Raw genomic sequence first — 19,528 nt, 5'->3', positions numbered from 1 at the left:
AACCCCTGCTCTGGTGTAACCATACCATAGCTGCCAAGTCTCCCGAATTTTTCGGGAATCTCCCGAATTTTAGCTTCATCGCTCGACCTCCCGAAAAGTTCTTAAATCTCCCGAATTTTTACGAAAATCACAAAAATCCCTAATTGTCCCTTAAAATTCCCTACTTCATTAAAAAAAATCCCCGCTTATGAAAACAATCCCTAAGGAATTTCTTGTGGGGCATGAAGCCTCTTTTTTTTCCCCTTTCGAAATGACGTCACACGTCGTAAATGGGGAAATTCCCTTTTTAAGGAAGTTTTACAAACCCTCTGATGGTAACAAGAAAGTTGTTTGTCTTATCGTGCAGGTAAATGGCTTAGCAGCCAATAGTCCTGGATAATAATTGAAGATTATAGTCACGCGCATGTGGTCAAAATTTCTTTTGTTATAACGTGTGATATAACAAAACACGAATAATGATAAGCAAAAACATATTTAATCAATTTCAAAGACACTTATTCCGATGAATTTCCTTTCATCAAACGTTCCAGAGGAGGGCCGACTTTTCCTTTTTGTACAAGTTGTGTTACGGACATAAACATCGGTCATGGAAAGACTACCATCATCAGTCGTGAAGTGAAAAAAAAACATCAAGCAAGTGTCACAAAAAGTCAGTGTTCTTCAAAAATTGACGCTTTTTCCTTCATCTTCCGATGATTTTGGGGTCATTCACGCAGAATGTTTGTTCACAGCGTTTCTGATTGAACACGATATTTATTTTTACATCATTGAAGTTTTGGCCTCCAATTTCACTTTTTTTTTGCGTAGGAATTTTATTCCCAAGGGTTTAACTTCCATGTGTGTAAAATCCCTATTTTAATTTGACTTCAGTAGGGATTTTATTCCCTACGCTTTAACTTTTATGTTTGGAAAATCCCTATTTTATTTGGAAAAATCCCTATTGTATTTATTAGGGAATGGTTTTAGCATAAAATACGGGTTTGCGCGAAAATCTCCCGAATTTTCATTTTCAAAAGTCGGCAGCTATGCCATACGTTCCATATTTCCCGAGCCATTCCTGCATTTTCATCTTATTTTGTGGTCGTTCCGTTGTTTCCCACATTTGCAACGAAGCCAAAGCTCTTGAATTTTTATTTTTCGTTGAAATCAAGGATAGAAATTATTCTCTCAATTTTTAAATTATAGTACGATAATTATGATTATAAAAATGAATATTCTTCTCACAAATTTGCCTTACTTATATATATCGAAACGTTTTTTTTCGTAGAATTTTTTCATTCACTGCAATATGCTGTAGCACTTTATAACCAACCTACGATTAGCAATTTTTCGATGATTTTAAGCAGTAACTGGCAACTTTTCTCATTTTTCGCATCATTTTTGGCGATAATTGGATATGTCCTGTGTGTTGGGGGTTCCTAATTTCCCGTATTTTTCCTCAAAGAAATATGGCAAGCTTAGGACACACTGTCGATGGATCGACCAGTGACGCTACCAGCTACGTCCATGCTCAACCAGTAACGAAGCTCGTAATTAGCTCACCTCTTTACGAGCTTATTGAACTTTCAAAGACGATGATGCATTAGCCCTCGGGCAGCCAGCCTGTCCAACAATTGGTATTAAAAGGGGTTAAAAAGGCCAACCAACACGCATCTTGGTTCCTGGATGAAACTGACGTCATAATTAACGCATCGCAGATGAGATTTCTCGCGGCCGACACGGGAAAAGGGTTAAAATCCCTGTAGGTCAAAGAAACGCTTGAACCAATGAAAGAGAGTTTTCTTTTTTGTAACCACATCTAATTAAAAATCAAGATTCAACAAGAGAGAAAGAGAGAGAGGAAAAGATGTGAAATTAACGCGCATAACCTAATCAACCAGAGAGAAAGAAAGAGAAATGCATAAATTTGCATCGCTGGGCCATGGGCGTCTCCTTTCGATGGGCGTTCGTGAACGAAGCAAACCCGAGGTCATCCACAGAAACTGGAGTTTTCACTTCGAGAATATGTTGTAAATTTCCACAGCCCACGCACTAATCTCTCTAGAGAAATTCTAAAAAGAGAGACTTTTCTGTCTTTATTATTATTTTGTGGCATTGGCTATGCATTGGGTCCGTTGAGTTGACACCCCGTGACTGACTGGTAAAACAAAAAAGGCAAGCAACTACTTGACCGATGACCTCTCGTAAGCGAAATGAAACCACTAAACCCCATTTTCTTTTCCTTTTTTGCAGGGTTGTTGACATCTTATTCAATAGGCGCTGGTAGTTAGTTACTTAGAGCTTATAGAGAATTCGAAATAACAAGCTCCGTGTCACTAGGGATTAGTGACTACCTCTAGGTGAGAAGAGTGAGACATCGTCTTGTTTTTGTGCACACTGCTGGCTAACTAGTGGCATGCTATAGTGTTAAGGGGCTGTTCAAGTATTACGTCAGCAGATTTTTAGCCATTTTTGACCCCCTCCCCCGTCAGCAAAACTCCGAACCCCTTCCTCCTTGTTAGCAAAACTTCGTCAGCTCAGCCCTCTACCTCCTAACCCTCTAGTCCATATTGGGACTAGAGACGTATGCGAACAGGGGGGGGGGGGGGGGCGGATGATCAGAGACTTATTTTGTTTAAATTTCGGAAGAACGTACCTTTATATGTTATTATAACCAATTTCTGTGAATTTCAATACTACTTGAAGGCTAAGAACTCAAAATTTCTCTTTAAGAAATTCATTGCGACCCACCCTCTAAGCCATATGTGCTAAACCCATGGCCCAAGGGGGTTACCGGATTTGGCTCGTCACCTCAAAACCTAATTTTGTGAAAATGAACTAGGCGGCACATTTGCAGATCACTCAAGTAGGCCCGCGGCACATTCACAGATCATTTAAGTGACCATCTAGCGTGCCTCGCAAAATTTTATAGAATACGTAAAACGCGATATTCGCATTGCCCGCTGCTAGATGGTAAAAAATACGGTACCATCCTTTGAAATAGGACGTCTGCGAATTCTATATCACACCAATGATAAAAATCGAGTGGTATACAGCGGAACCCCCATTATAGCGTCTCCCTTCCCCCTTTCGTCGCGTCGTACCAAACCCGCTTAGCGCCAGAAATGTTCATTGAAAATATCTTCCATTTCTAGGCTTTATACGAGTTAAACCTTGATTCGATGTAACGTCAAAGTCGTTATAGCGCTAGAAATCTGAGAGATATATAAATGGTGGCGTTAAATCGCGGATCCACTGTACATAAGATTTCTGATCCTGAAATTGGCACGGGTGAGGAAAAGTTTGATCACCAGTGGTGTCACTGGCATACAAAGGAAAGGAGTCTCTCCCTTTTATAGCGTTTTTTTTTTTTTTTTGCGGTAAAAAGACCACCCCCCGATAGGCGGAGATAGACTTGAAAGTCTGAGGAGAGGCATGATGATGATGATGATTTCAGTTCATATATGCGAAAATACATTAGATCAGTCGGTTTATGAAAGTCGGACGCTAGAGTGGAAATGCACCCCCCCATGCGCCCCGTATCCCCCCCGAAGGAAGGTAGAGGCCCCGAAGGAAAAAAAGTGGCCTACTTCCTTGAAAAAATGCTGTGTACGCTTCTGATCATTCACTAGTCACTAACTCCGGTCATATCGCCGTACAGCAATTTACCACTGATCGAGTTGAATCAGAAATGTGTCTCTCTAGAGCAGGCATCTTCAACCCATTGCTCGCGAGCACCACGGTGCTCCCTGAAGTACCAAGAGTGCTCGATTTCGTACTCGCGAGCACTTGATCAATATTCCAACTAAACACATCAGAGGAATTGCATTCACGGATTGAAATCATCATCATTTCATGCATTCGTATATTAAACATGCCGCGAGAATGCTCTTATTTCGATGATGGGCACAGGCAGTGCTCGCGACTGGAAAAAGGTTGAAAACCCCTGCTCTCTAGAGAAAGTCATGTTTTATAGTGGATCTCGCTTATACGACGTTTCGACTTAGACGTTTCCCGCTTACTACGACTTATTTTCGCCGTCCAAATTCTTACTGATGCTCCCATTTAAAGTGTTTTCTCCCCGTTTACAACATTTTTCATGACGGTTTTTTTTTTAACCGAGTACAACTCAGGTCTATCGCCATGGGCAATTTACTACCTAGTGAGTTGTGCCGGAAGTGTAACTGTGTGTGTACCTAACGGTCTGAACGCGTATGTAGTGTTGTGTTTGACTTTTCAGTGCTGCCATCTATACCGCAGAAGTGAAGTGAATGATTTGTTATGATTGAATTACATTTGTACTGTTTGTAGGTCTGGAATCCACTGTACTTCCGCTTTCGTCCTGGACGGAGGGAACTTTCTCCGAGAGCGTATTGAGGCATCTTGTATCGCTGGCCGTCCCACGCCCAACCCGTTCCCTTGGATCACGCCCGCGGACCTAGCGGTTTCCTTCATGATGGTAAGCGAGCATCTTACCACTGCATCACTCCTTACGCTACTGACCAGTGTTCTGGTGAATGGCCTATCACTGCATCTCTCTCAACTTGGACATCGTGGAAGTTGCCTCGAATTTAGATGCACTCCACTCTTGGTTTTCCATCTTCGAGGTGCGAATGCGAGCCGGTCTTTCGTTTGAAAAAAAAAAAATAAAGTCTTCCCACAGAGAGACATCTGACCTTCAACACGATACTTACATAATATATACCAGGCATTCAACGAACATTTCCGCTTCAATATATGGAAGTCGGATGACAGCGACAGCAAGAACACCGAGCAAACACAACTGTGCCAAAATGAACACGTATAAGGCGACACTTTCCGGCATGCAAACCAATTCGTTATAAATTTCACAGAGGGGTGCGTACAAGGTGCGCGTAAGGTTAAGTAGTAGTACTGAGACGTGAACGAGTTGAAAATCACACGAATCTAGTTGCTACTGACAATATACAGTCGTGTCAGTTAGTAAAGTACAGGGTGCCCTATAAATAGTTTGAAAATTCATAAAAATTGAAGGAAACGGTAAATTCAAATGCGGTTTTGCGAAGAAATTATCCTCACGAAGAGGGTTTTTCTTAGGCGCAGAAAAAAACAACTTAATTCAGCTTCTTCGTCGATAGAGGGCCCCTGCGTGGAAGCACTTAGCCCCATCTGTATACCCTACTTTAGCAATTCTTAAAGAAACCATATGAAACAACTATCAATCAAAATATAGGATGTCCCATAACTTTGTAAAATATTAAAGGAATAAATTTTTTTGAATGCAATTTGAAATATAAAATCATTTTTATAAAGTGTATTTTTTTTATTACAGAAAAAAATTGGTTTAAATGTTCTTCAATAGAGGGTGCTGCACAAAAGTGAATCACTGGAAATATGTAAATCAGAGTCTTATAAATGCGGGGCGTATGATTAACATTTCTGAATTTTCCTGTTGTTGACTTACATAGGGTTTTCATTGCGATGTTTACGTTGATGGATGAAGTGCAGTCGGTGAAGATGTTTTACCTCAGCCACACGAATCGCCGGCCGTAGCTTTAAGAGTTTTTCGGGCACAGAAGAGATGGAAGAAATTTCAGGTAGGTGGAGGATGCGTGCAGTGCCCTCTATCGAAAAAAATTTAAACTACTTTTTGTACAAAAAAGAAAGAAAAAAAATCTCGTGAGAATAACTATTTCGCAAACCGCAATTTTTCCAATTCCTTCAATTTTTTGTACGAATTTTTAAATTATTTATGGGACACCCTGTGGTTGTGGTCTCGAAACCATTGCTTTTTCAGCTTTTCTATCATTTCTAACAGATCATGAGAGAATATACGAGAACATTTGTTATCGCACCAAACAGTACAAAAACCAATATAATTACTGTACGTAAAAAGAAAAAAACAAAATCTATATACAGAGAGTTTTTCTTTCAGCTTATTTACCGAAAATGATCAATTATCTACATCTCATTCACTCTCGGTCACTTCAGGAGCTTCGCTGGTCGATTGCGCCCGGCATTGAATGGTCATTTACTGTATTGTAATGGCGATTATTTTCCGCCCGAGAGGACATCGCAGCAGTTCATTGCCAAAATACGAGGTATTATATATAGAAACGTCATCATTTCTCTCTTTCATTGTTCCAAATATTTCTTTACAACGAAAAACAAAAGCCCCTCAAATGATTCTTCACCATTATTAATATTGGCTTTCTTTTTCTTGGTGGTTTCGACGTACGTGGATACATCAAAGCATAAAACTCTTGTGTAAATATTATGATCAATTAAATTGCGTTAATTGGTACAGTTCCGCCCGACATACGAGAACAATATATACAGAGCTCTTGACATCCGCAGAGAACCAGAGATAATGATTTCATGGTAGGATGGAGATGCGATTTCGGAACTAATGATCCACGATCCATTCATTATATCGTATTTTTATTGTGTGTTTGAGATTCCCTTTCTGTATGTAATAGAGGTGAAACGAGAACATGAGATGCTAATGACATACACAGTCGAGCCGCATTCTTCTGACTACCTCCTTTGACATCAACTGACAATTCATCTAAACTTCTAAAGCCTCCTCCCCATCCTCCTCGCTTATTCAATGTAGTCTTTCTAAAGCAAAGCACTGCAGTAACTGTTTGTGAAATTTTCAAGTGCAGTCGTCGTTAAAATGTACTGTGACCAATATTGACTCCAGCTTTGTTTATGTGAGAGATATAAGCAGGTTGCCCTGGAGGATGTGGGCTATGATGGGAGAACCAGCATCCGAGCCATGAAGCCAAACGGTAACGGGAACACCAACCCCGGAGGAACCATTCAAATCTCCACGAAACAGCTCCAGCTGGCAGAGGTCTTCAATCTTTTTCTAGTCGCGAGCACTGCCTGCACTCATCATAAAAAGAAGAGCACCTATCCGCATGTTTAACATACTGAATACATGAAATCAGGATGATTTTCTAATCCTTTAGGGGGCCGTTCAAGTATTACGTCATCATCGATGGGGGGAGGGGGTTTCCAATTTGCTGACTTTTGATGACAAGGGGGGAAGGGGGGGGGTGTTTGGATAATGCTTACGTCATCAACCGCCCTTTATGAAAACATGAGTTAGGATTCAGAGGGGCATAGGTGATGACGAAATTTTGCTGACAAGGGGGTGGGGGGTCAAAAATGGCTAAAAATTTGCTTACGTAATACTTGAACGGCCCCTTAATGCAATTAGTACAAAGAGTTTAATCTTGACGTTGATCAAGTGCTCGTGAGTACGAAATCAGACACGAGTATCGAGCACTGTGGATGTTTCAGGGAGCATAGTGGTGCTCGCGAACAACAGGTTGAAGATGCCTGATCTATGGACTCACGGCTTCTGTCGCCGATCAGAGAACGCTCAAAACAGCCCCTCTCCCACCAGATAGCAGTATAATTACCTACATCCACCCCCCCCCCCCCACAAGAAAAGTACGAATGTGAACAACAGAAACTAGCCAAGACCTACCTTCCTGCTGAGCGTCGTCCATTTTCATCATTGCACTATCGTGGCTAAGCCAGCATCACTACCAATAAGACGGCCGAGCACCAAGTGCCATTTGATGAGCGAAATGTCTTAGCCGTCCCTTTCGAAACATCACTCCAGATCCGCGCATGTTCAGGGCCTCTACACGCTTCGAATTACCAACCTACCTTTTTTCATATTTCCTCTCGAAAAACATGGTGCCAGATATCATAATTATGAGGCCCTCCTGGACATCCGAAGCTCCCGGGCAGTGCTCGGGTGCGCTCCTACCTTAAGACAGTTGTTATATGAATCAACCGAAACTTACAGCACATGTGCCTTTCCACAAAGGGGTATTCTGGGGCTGCTTCTGCCCACCAAGAAGCAGCTGTGGATCCAGAAGGGGGGAAGGGCAATGGGAGCGATCCCCCCTTCCAAGAGCCGGATAATATGGGAAGAATTTATTTGTCTCATTAATTACGGGTCAAACGAATCTATATAATACGTCTCCCTTCCCGACATATCGCACTGGATCCGCACCTTATTCGGTGACAAACCGACAATCCTCAGAGGACAGAAAGAACACAAGCTTGTGATGCCAGCCAGAATCATAGTCAATGAATCCACTCTACATAGATCATGATAAATGTGATTGTCATCCCTGAGACGCATGTGATCTTCCACAACGATAATATGACATGCCATGTGTCCAAGAAGTGCCTGAATGTCCAGCATCTTATTGTGTCATTTCTTCACAATCCGAGCTGCTGTCATATCGCAAAAAAAGAATTATTCTGATTATTAGCTGGAAAAACCATCGACGTGACTCGACTGTGCATATGCTAAACAGAAGCTTTTACTTCATTGACACATCGTCGTATGTTACGTCTGAACACGGAACAAGATCATATTAGTGAATATACATTTCATGTCATCATATACTCTCAAGTGATAGGAAACAAAACCCCTTCAGATAATATTGGCAGATACTATTAATAGATAAATGAATAACTTGAATATCATCTATAAAGTAATTATTGTAATGTTGTGTCAACGAACCTTTACAGTAAAAGAGAAAATGATGACGATATCGACGCCACTGTTTTTTTTTACAGTAGTGGTGGTATATTCAAAGCAACAACCTAATTTGGGGAGAGTCAAAACGAGAAAATTGGACACCGACACACGGCAGCGCTTGTTTTTTAAAAGAGAATTACTCGTACGTGTGTGAGTAAATGGCCTTTTTATGCAAATGACACAACGCTAATGCACCATCTTTGCTTTTAAATGACACACGTCTGTAAAGTTCCCTATCGCCTTAGGACGGATAAAATACTCGGTAGAGCATTCCCTTTCTTCTCTCCCCACCCTTTCATTCTTTTTTTACCAACCGAACCAAAATATCGTTTTAATTGCAATAAACCGGAAGGTCAATAGCAATAAATGTTTCCTCGAACCATTAGAATGAGCACATAATGGCAGGATCGCAATAGGATGACACTACGCCAACTCTTAAGCACGTATAAAACTCGGCATCTTCTAGTAGCACGTAATAATCACTTCCGTTCATCCACAACACGAATATTACGAAAATTTGGTTGCTTTAATGCTTAGAAGAATGTGACATCTACTACTTATGACCCTTTGCCGAAGCTCAGCGTTTACCATTCAGGGTTTGCTCAACTGTTATAATGTATTAACTGATATAATTCAGTTCGGCGTTCACGACCTTACACCGATATTCAGCGTTTGATACTGAATGTTTATTGAAATATTTGGTAGAGGCTAATTAATTGCTCGTGAACCTTCGCTGATGTTCAGCGTTTACTATTTCATAGAATTCCGTTCATTACTCGTGACACTTCGCTGATGTTCAGCGTTTACGAATGGGGATTTTCCAAAATTTCTGTTCGAATCCCCCTTTATTTCTCGTGATCTTTCGTCTGTTAGAATATTCTTCATTGCCTATGACTCTTCGCTGATGTTCAGAGTTCACCATTTGATAGAATCCCGTTCTTTGTTCCGTTTACGAATGAAGGTTTGCCCAAATTTCAGTTGGAATCCCTTCCATCGCTCGTGGCCTTCTGCTCGAATCCAGCGTTTACCATTTGATAAAATCTCGCTCACTGGTCGTAACCCTTTGCTGAAGTTCAGAGTTTACCATGTGATAGAATATCGTTCATTGATCGTGACCCTCTTCACTGATGTTCAGCTTTTACGAATAGAGGTTTGCCCGAATTTCCGTTTGAATCCCCCTTCATTGCTCCTGATCCTTCACTAATGCTCACCGTTTATCATTTGATAGAATACCGTGACCCTTCGCTGATGTTCCGCTTTCACCATTTGATAGAATCCCGTTCCCTGTTCATGACCCATCACTGATGTTCAACGTTTACGAATGTTTGCCCAAATTTAAGTTAGAATTCCTTCCATTGCTCGTGGTCCTTTGCTGAAATCCAGCGTTTACCACTCGATAAATTCTCGTTCATTAATCGTGACCCTTCGCTGATATTCAGCGTTTATAACCGAAAAGCTTGCCTAACTACACTGCTGGCCACCCAAATTGCAACACCAAGAAAGACAAGAGATATCGCAACAATATTTATTTTGTAGATAATATGTTGACCAAGCATCAAATGATTAAATTTATAGACTTCTGTGAAGTGTGGTTCCTGCTAAAATCAGTAGCCAGAGTAGCCGCCATTGTTGGAGATCACCACTACCACACGCCTCGGCATTGATTCAAAGAGACTTTGGATGTGTTCTTGGGGTACAGCAGACCAAGCAGCTTCCACGCGTTGCCAAAGTTGATCTGGTGTGGCAGCTGGGGATGTAATCTGGGTAAATCGTTGAGCAACCATGGACCACATGTTTTCTATCGGCGAAAGATCCGGAGAGCGAGCTGGCCAGGGAAGCAATTCAATCTGGCGATTGACGAAGAACCTTTGGACAATGCGTGCCACGTGTGGTCGCGCATTATCCTGTTGAAATATGGCTGTGGGCAAGCCCTGAAGGTAAGGAAGGACAACTGGCTCCAACACCTCGGAGATGTAGCGCTGGCTTTTTAAAGTACCGGCAATGCGTACTAGAGGAGTGCGAGAATGATATCCAATACCGCCCCATACCATAATACCCGGTGCAGGACCAGTGTGGCGGTGCATAACGCAGCTGTTCAGCATCCTCTCTCTCCACGGTGTCTCCAGACTCGAATCCGACCATCGTGGTGTTGCAGACAGAAGCGTGACTCGTCAGTAAAGACAATTTCATTCCATTGTGCCGTCCACATTCTTCTTTCATCGCACCATTGGTGGCGGAGACGTCTGTGGTTCTGCGTCAAGGGTAGACGAAGCAATGGACGTCTTGCGGACAGACCACTCTGCTGTAAACGGCGTCGAATGGTACGCGCAGACACTGGATGATGCGGTACAGACTGAATGTGTGCTGTGCTATGGTTCGTGATGTGGCTGAGCGATCCGTCACTGCCATACGCACAATACGCCTGTCATCACGTGAAGTGGTGCACTGAGGTGGATGCGATCGAACACGTCGGTCCGTCGTACCCTCCTGCATCCAACGATCACATATCCGCATTACAGTTGTTTGGTTTCGTCCAACACGACTACCGATTTCCCTGAAAGATAATCCACAATCTCGGTAGGCCACTATCCTTCCTCTGTCGAACTCGGATACTTGATCAAAAGATGATCGCTGTTTTCTACGAGGCATAATTGATCGTTTTTTTGAAAAAACCACAAGAAAAACACAATTGCCGTACTTCAAATCGTCGAAATCTCCAAGCCTTAAATAGCACTTTGAAGTGGCGCCACAGGCGCGCGTGATGTGCGTCTGCGCCGAAATTCTAATCATTTGCATATCTCACCTCCGCTAATGCATGTTGTAAATTTCATATTATTTGCATGCTTCCTTCAGGGTGTTGCATTTTCGGTGGCTAGCAGTGTATTAGTAGCATCCCGTATTGCTATATAATGCTTTAATGTCTAAAGAAGCCATCAAGTTTAAGAAAAGTCGAGAAAAAGGACTATTTGGGGTATTTTTCTCGGAGGTAAAAAATACTTGGCTCCTAAAAACTTTGTGGTTCGAGTCTATTTTTTTTTTCTGACTTTGTCGAGTCAACCATTAGGAAAAACTCGCAGGATTGCGCTCACTTCCCATAACATTGGTTGATGTTCAGCTATCACCATTACGGAAGGTTTTGCTCAACTATTTGATAAAATCCCTTCCCACCACTCACGGTCCTTCACCAATGCCCAGCTCTGCTCCATTCAGGAATGCCTTTCTGATTTGCAATTACAATGTCGGCGTTTCATCACCGATCGCAAAGACTTCAGTTGTCGAGTAATAAATTCTTACAACCTTTGATAAGACTCATTAAACAACAACAAAAACCAGGTAATAAATCGCGGCATATTTGCATATTAATTTAAATTAAAATGAGCCTGGGCACGAATAATAATAATGATAGAACGCAGTAAACAACAGCCTCTGCATAATATGATGACGAATGGGCCACACCAAAACACTAATTTTCAAGGCCTAGATATCCAAGAGTTGGGGGAATGCATCCCGTTCAGTTCTGATGATAACTTCTCTCGCAGAACGGTTTCTATTTTATAATGAGACGGGGCGGTAACTATAACAAGGGAGCGGCATCCAGTTTACGGCCATTCGCATGCCCTTTCTCGTACAAGGTGTAAAAAAGACCTCTGCAAGGCGATGTTCCCGAGGGGAGAGGGGACCCAGTGAAGTCATTCTAACCCGATTTTTTTCATGGACTCTACACTCTCCTTCCCCCCCCCCCACTCCCACAGACTCAGGCGCACTTGAAAAAAATTGGGGGCCCCCATACACAAATCAGCCCCCCTCCCCATCCCATCTCTATCAAATTCCACCTTTTTTCTGATGCATTTGGTATTCAATCCTCGATTCACACTGAGCATGTGCGTGTGTGTGTTTGTGAGAGCTTCTGGGCTGTTGCTGCAGCATTACATGTTCAGGTAGACATGGTGGAAGGAGGTGAAAAACAAGAAATATTGCGTGTGGATGTGGGAAATGGATACAAACACGGCAGGGGACCCCCCTAATATTAAAAGCAAAAAAAAGAAACAAAAACAGATGTTTGTCCAACCTTTTTATCTGGAGGTTCAAAAGGGAATGCAGATTCGCAAATGATAAAGATCACGAGGTTTCTATGTTCATCCGAGGACTTCTTTTTCCTCCTTGGCTGCACGTAGCTAATTTATTCCTTCACCATCTTCATTTTTATCCTTTTACAACCCTTAATTCCCATTACTATTGATAAGAACATGAAGAACACTGCGGTCGTATCAACGCTTGATCGATTGCCCTAAGAGGTAGAACCAAAATCTTCAATTAGGAGTTCTCTTCTTATGGAAAGAAACAACTGTACAGAAATTATCGGTCACTTTCAGAATACAGCCAATGTGTTTACGTCCATACCAATTTCAGCCGACCGCCACAGTGGCGTTCGAACCCGGGTCCTCCGCGATGAGAGTCCGTCACTCGACCACCACAGCGGCTGTCGCTAATACCGAGGTGTCGTTGCAACCGATGTGAACGTTTCCAAAGACATTTCAAATACGAAAAATATACTCAGATGCAATCAAATACAAACAAAAATTATTTCACTATGATTAGGGGTGGTGACCATATTTTATCCAGAAAAATACGGAAAATCGGGATCATAAACACGGAGATAATCATCTTTTTTGCCAAAAAAATGTTGCCAACTGTCGGCGAAATTGCAAGTTATTGCCTACAAATAATCCTTGGCTGGAAATAAATTACTACAGCAAGTCCGCAAGTAATGAGGTGGGGAAAAGATTCTTATAATGTAATTTATAACTTATGTAAATTATCTTCATCGATGATTTTAGTAAGGGGCCGTTCAAGTATTACGTCAGCAAATTTTTAGCCCTTTTGACCCCCCTCCTCCCCTTGACAGAAAAATTTCGCGTCAACACTGCCCTCCTACCTGCTAACGCATATTGGTGGGATCACAAATGTACTCGGGAAGGGGGCATAGGGGGCTCCTGCGCCTCCCCCGGATGAAAAAAACATACGAAACAAAATTCGTATTATAATCGATTTCTGTCGATTTAAATGCTATTTGAAGGGTAAGAACTCAAAATTTCTCATGAAGAAATTTAATGCGACCCATCCTTTAAGCCATACATGGTAAACCCTTGACCCGCAAACCAAATGTGGCGCTGAAGGTTATGTGATGTGGCTTGCTCCCCCCCCCCCCCCACCAAACCCAATTTCGTAAAAATGAACTAAGCGGCACATTTACAGATGGCTTAAATGATCCGTGGCACAATTGCAGAGCATTTAAGTGGCCGGTGGGGCATATTTTCAGATCACTTAAGTAACCCGTGACACAGTTCCAGAACACTTAAACGATCCGTGGCACATTTAGAGATCCCTTGAGTGACATGTGGCCTAATTTTAGGTCACTTAAGCGGTCCCCCGGTGTGGTTCTACACCACTCACGTTACCCGTTGAACATTCCCAGATTACGTAGGTGATCCGTGGCATAATTACGGATTACTTGAGTGATACGTTGCACAGTTCCCGATCACTTAACCGACTCGGACACCTTTCCAGAGTCCAGACCACTTGAAGGATCCGTGAAACATTTAGAGATCGCTGAAAGGGCTCTGTAAGGGATTTATCATTAGGGAGAAATTTAGTTCGGGTGCCCACAAACTAACCAAATATATTTCTCGTTTTTGGCACACCGAGTATAAGATGCCATCAAGAATATTTCATATTTTCATAAAGAGTGGTTGATGACGTAAGCCTCACCCAAACCCCCTCCCCCACATCGATACTGACGTAATACTTGAATGACCCCTAAGCAAGCTTCGTTGAAAATCCGGACCATTTTTACAGGAATTTCTTGGAAAACGAAAATTGTGTCGTTATATCCAAGTTAGTCGCATTTCCCTCCCTGTGCCAATAAATCGAAAGCCACGGACCCTCCATACTAATAAAATGAAGGTTACGGAGACCCCTTTACGGAATAATATTAAGTATACTATAATGAATTAAAATCAAAATCTGTTGATTGTTGTCTCAATCCGCTCACAGAACCCTCCTCCACCCCTCCCACAAAATCTCTCCAAGTATCCTTGGTTTGGGGTTCCCCCCTGCTCCAGAAAGATATACGAGTATTCATGATAACTTTCAAGGAAGTTGGAAAGTTTGGGATGCGTCTGGCGGATTAACCTCTTCATGACACCTGACAGCCGAGAGTATTTCGCATTGGGCTTAGGTTTGACAAGGTCATCCTTGTGATGTGACAGCAAAACCAGGCCGAAATAAGCACTTAATAAGAATTGGAGAAGGTGGCAAATATTGATGGGGGTCAAAGAGCGTGTCAGAAAGATAATTATAATGTCTTGCACATTGAGATGAATGTTCATCGAATTCTATTCACTTTCCTGTTTCGATATTTTTGTAAGTCAAAAGAAAAGAAACGCGCATAAATATTGTTTGAAAGTTTGAAACAAAGAAGATTTACGTTAAGACAGAGAGAGAGAGAGAGAGAGACTTCTGCTGTCACCTATCAAATAAAAACAAAACTAAGTTATTATTCAAGTAGAATTTATAGTTGAAATGAACAATAAATTGGTATGATAGAGTATAGTTTCCATTTGTAAACTCAATACCGGTGTAAATCTTAAGCACCATAATGCCAATTAATATGTTATACGCTTGCCACAAAATCACTTTTTGAAGCACCAAAAAATATAGTAACTGGTATAATGGCGCATAAAATTAACACAAGAGAGTATGCGGCATAAAAATGAATATTATTTGATGTCATACCCCTGTATTGTTTATTTTAATGCTGCATACCGGTTTGAAACCAACAGCCAATTTATTTCAAGATTTATACAGATGATTTAATTTTTATCTGATAGGGGGCAGCACGAGATCCAGCTCAACGTTGTTTCATGCGTGTAAAAGACTGGGTGATATCACTCCCGTGGGGGGGGGGGGGGAGCACTGAGCTCCCGGGGGGGGGGGATTGGGAAAGATACAATATATAGGATCTCACGGGTCAGCTTAAGAAAAAAGGGTGCCGAGGAAAAAAAATTCTGGGAAGAAGAGGGAAGTTACAAGTAAATTTTGAAGACTGTTTTCGGTATCCATTGAAAAAACTGCACAATGTTGACCTTCACTGAATGAACGTAAGAAAACAACGGCAAAGTTATATCTCGAATTACTTCCTCTCCTACAATCCCTTACAGAAAATATCATCACAACCGAGAGTCGATGACCTCGTGTAAAATAACCGTAACACTTCATCAGAGGTTACCTCACAGCCGGTCCATTGTCTACTATGAACCAGAGAAAAATCTTCCACGAGATGATAAATTATAGATATATGCGTGGAGTATTTTCCGCGGTCAAATTGTCCGCTTTAATAATTCGACCGTTCATCGAAATTAATGGACACGTGCGCAGTTATCGGAGAAACATTCAAAAAAGTCGGTGCCGTAGAGCAATTGTTCACAATCTGAGGCTCATATGGCTCACCTTGTGTCTTGGGATATCCTAATGAAGCCACGAGCATGGCCCTTCCATTATACAACAGGGCTTCTAGGCTCCTGTATAGTGAATTTATAACGTGGAAAAAAAAATGAAGAATTGTACCGTGTCCTCTGGCTGTAGCCCTGCAATCCCCATCCTTATGGGGGGGGGGGGGCATGGTCTAACTCAAGTAGAAAGGAAAGCCACGGCAGGTGGTTAAGGGGGCCACACACAGCTGTAAAAAAAATTCGGCTGTGAAGAAATAATGCTTTTAAGTGAAATACAGTAGGAAAAAAATGTGACTACTTTCAGAATTTAGCAGAGCTGCTCGTATAACCTGGACCATTTTAATGCATGTGCCCCCCCCCCCCATCTGGGTATATACGCCCGGGGGTGGGGGTCATGGCCATAGGAGACTTACGTGATGAGATCTGGTACTATGATTTTCGCGGCGAGTAAGTATGCAAGTATGTAACTACTTCACCAAACAACAACTCTGGCCATATCGCTATATTGCAATTTACTGCCATTAGTGAGATTGGTAGGAAGTGAAGGCGCTGTCTATCGGTGGTTCCAAGTATGTAACTGTCACTGTCGGCCTAGTATGGGGGGGGGGGCCACGACATCACTTTCCCGGGGATTCATGGTGGCGTGATGACCCCGCATAGAACCCCCATAAAAAGGAAGGACACCGAGCTCTAGCCCATGGTAAATTTAATCCAAAGCGATTGATTATGTAGGTTTTGGATCGTCACGTATTTTACGGAACAGACCCACTTTTCCCATATGATTTCGTTTTTCGGAGGGATAATTGTTCTCCCCCACCCCATCTGAATTTCCGCCTAGCTCAAGGGCCCAGAGATCAACCTTATTTGTAACATTTTTGTTTGTTACAAATTAAATTTATTTCTGACTAAATTTCATAAGCAGAAAGCGCAGACAGGGCGGAAGGAAAAGAGAAGAAAATATTACAACGTGTTATATGCTGAAGTCTTGCTGTATAATGTTACTCTGAAAATGTCTCATAGCACCCAAAAATGCAGCGTCTCCTTTTTTGAAGACCCATCAATTGGATATCCAAATTTTCGTCTTGATGAATTGAATTAGTTGATACGATTTGTGTGTGTGAACGGTATAAACAAAAATAAAAACGATTTTTTTAAAAAAAGAGAAGATTTTTTGCTTCTATCACATTTTAAACTAAACGTCAATCTCTATAGTAGATGGATTAAAGAGATAGAATAGTTATCAATCATAATGCCACGACATAAGAGATGGTCGCTTGTTGTGGAAGTGAATACTAGAAAAGGATATAGAAACGTCCTCTTCACTTGTCAATACAAGATTCATCGAAAGACTGGTTATTTGTGGAGATGAAGATTACAAGGAAGAAAATTCATCACTGCCCCCCACGGGGACTCGAACCCCGGTCTCTCGCTTGCCGGACGAGTGCTCTACTATCTAAGCTATGGAAGCAGATAGAATATTTCAACCCTGGAGCGTATATATATGTTGAAAGGCACCGTACATGGACGGCGTCAACAATCAACTAATAGTTCGTGAATGACAAAGGATTATATATACGCTCCAAGGTTGAAATATTCTATCTGCTTCCATAGCTTAGATGGTAGAGCACTCGTCCGGCAAGCGAGAGACCGGGGTTCGAGTCCCCGTGGGGGGCAGTGATGAATTTTCTTCCTTGTAATCTTCATCTCCACAAATAACCAGTCTTTCGATGAATCTTGTACTAGAAAAGGATTTGGTCGCACAGAGCACGATTTTTCGCACAGACCACGTAACCGTGTTGCAAAAATGGTGACATGGTCAGAAAAAAGGCTAAAAAACACTAGTAGAAACTAGCAAAGTAGAGCGTCCTGTCGTTTGAATCAATCAACATGATCTGAAAGTCAGTTTGGAAAAATTTTGAATTGTGATCCAAAGTATCGACCCAACTTCTTCTCCCGCTAATTTGGTACGGTGTTGACAAGCATAAATCGAAAGGAAAATGCCGTAAGAAGTTGGTACATACCTGTTCCGGTTTCAAACCAGGTGGAACCCAAGTGTATTCTTCGAGAGCACATCCGCTATCGTCGTCCGATTGCGAGTGCCTTTGTTCCAAGGCGGAAGATGTACCGGAAGTCACGGCACTTCCGGCATTAGTCCCGCCACTACCGGCGAATTGCAAGGACATTTTATGTACAATCTTCTCGCTCTCAGCCATATTTGCTACGCCGGACGAGCCGTCGTGGTCTTCTCGTGGACACTTGCAATTGCGGCAGACTTTCCTGTTATCCAGAGAAAGAACAAGACCATTAGCGATTTTGTATCACATATAACATTATGTATTTAATTACGAGTACAATATATCTGCATTGTCTCGTCGAATCGGAAAACAAGCAGGATGTCAAAAATTTGATATCATCGATGGCATGGCCATCACACTGCTGAGCCATTCCCCCCCCCCCTTTTCTGAAAGCATTGAGGAGTCAAAGTAAAGAGCAAATGATACGCATGCTGCTTACAATGATACTGTACGTAATAATCGACTTTATTATTACGTACTAGAGACGAGTCCCATGAACAATGATCTGCACGATATACCGAATCAATATAATATAGACAAATAAGATACCAAAGGCACGGTACAAAACAGCTACGCATAGGATTAGAGGATTCGATTAAAAGCTACGCATTTCCTATATCCTTAGCTGTGACTCACAACAAAGGAACTGAAGGTTTCGATTAGCAGCCACGCATACCATATCTTTAGTTACGACTTCCAGTTAAGGACATGAGGCCGTATTCACCGACACAGTTTAAACTAAAAATTGCAGGTGAAAGGATTGGAGATAGACACGGATTGGTTGAATTCAGGATTTTAACCAATCCATGTCGATCTCTAATTCTTAAACCCGCGATTGTAGTTTAAATTCTGTCGGTAAATACGGCCTTAATTCCTTGATCACGAGTCGTAGGTAAGGGTACGGTATACGAAACTGTTAATCGAAATCTTTAATTCTTTATTTGGTAGTCACAGCTACTGCAATAGGAATGTGCTTTAGGGATATTCAATTCCTTAGTTTTGAGTGGCAGCTAAGGATATGAGTAGCGTAGCTGTTAACTGGAGCCTCTATACGGCCGTATTCACCGACAGAATTTAAACTACAATCGCAGGTTGAAGAATTGGAGATCGACATGGATTGGTTAAAATCCTGAATTCAACCAATCCGTGTCGACCTCCAATCCTTTCACCTGCAATTGTAGTTTAAAAACTGTGTCGGTGAATACGGCCTTAGAGATTGTGATTAACACCTATTCATTCCTCTATACTCGTAGATGCCATTCACAACAAAGATACTGGAGATTTCGATTAGCAGCTACTCATATCCATACTTATAGCCATGACTCCTGATCAAGGAATTAGAGGCTTCGATCAATAGTTACGCATTCCTATATTCTTAGCTGCTACTCATAACTAAGGAATTAAAGTTT

General features: G+C 41.9%; 1 protein-coding gene across 7 annotated transcripts in view; it reads right to left on the bottom strand.

Moving 5' to 3' along the window:
- Window positions 1-19,528, bottom strand: part of LOC149084670 (uncharacterized) — a 183,596-nt gene that overhangs the window by 40,744 nt on the left and 123,324 nt on the right. For all 7 annotated transcript variants that reach the window (XM_089235085.1, XM_089235086.1, XM_089235090.1 and 4 more), the window contains one exon: window positions 18,066-18,321. In XM_089235085.1, the coding sequence (XP_089091211.1) occupies window positions 18,066-18,321 (256 nt within the window). The remainder of the gene's footprint in view (window positions 1-18,065; window positions 18,322-19,528) is intronic.

Source organism: Pholcus phalangioides, unplaced genomic scaffold (genome assembly GCF_987345545.1).
Source record: "Pholcus phalangioides strain wild (caught in Gottingen) unplaced genomic scaffold, Ppha-v1.0 ptg000008l_1, whole genome shotgun sequence".
NCBI classification, from domain to species: domain Eukaryota; kingdom Metazoa; phylum Arthropoda; class Arachnida; order Araneae; family Pholcidae; genus Pholcus; species Pholcus phalangioides.
The sequence above is the reverse complement of the archived record's forward strand: the minus strand, read 5'-3'. Positions and strand labels throughout refer to the sequence as shown.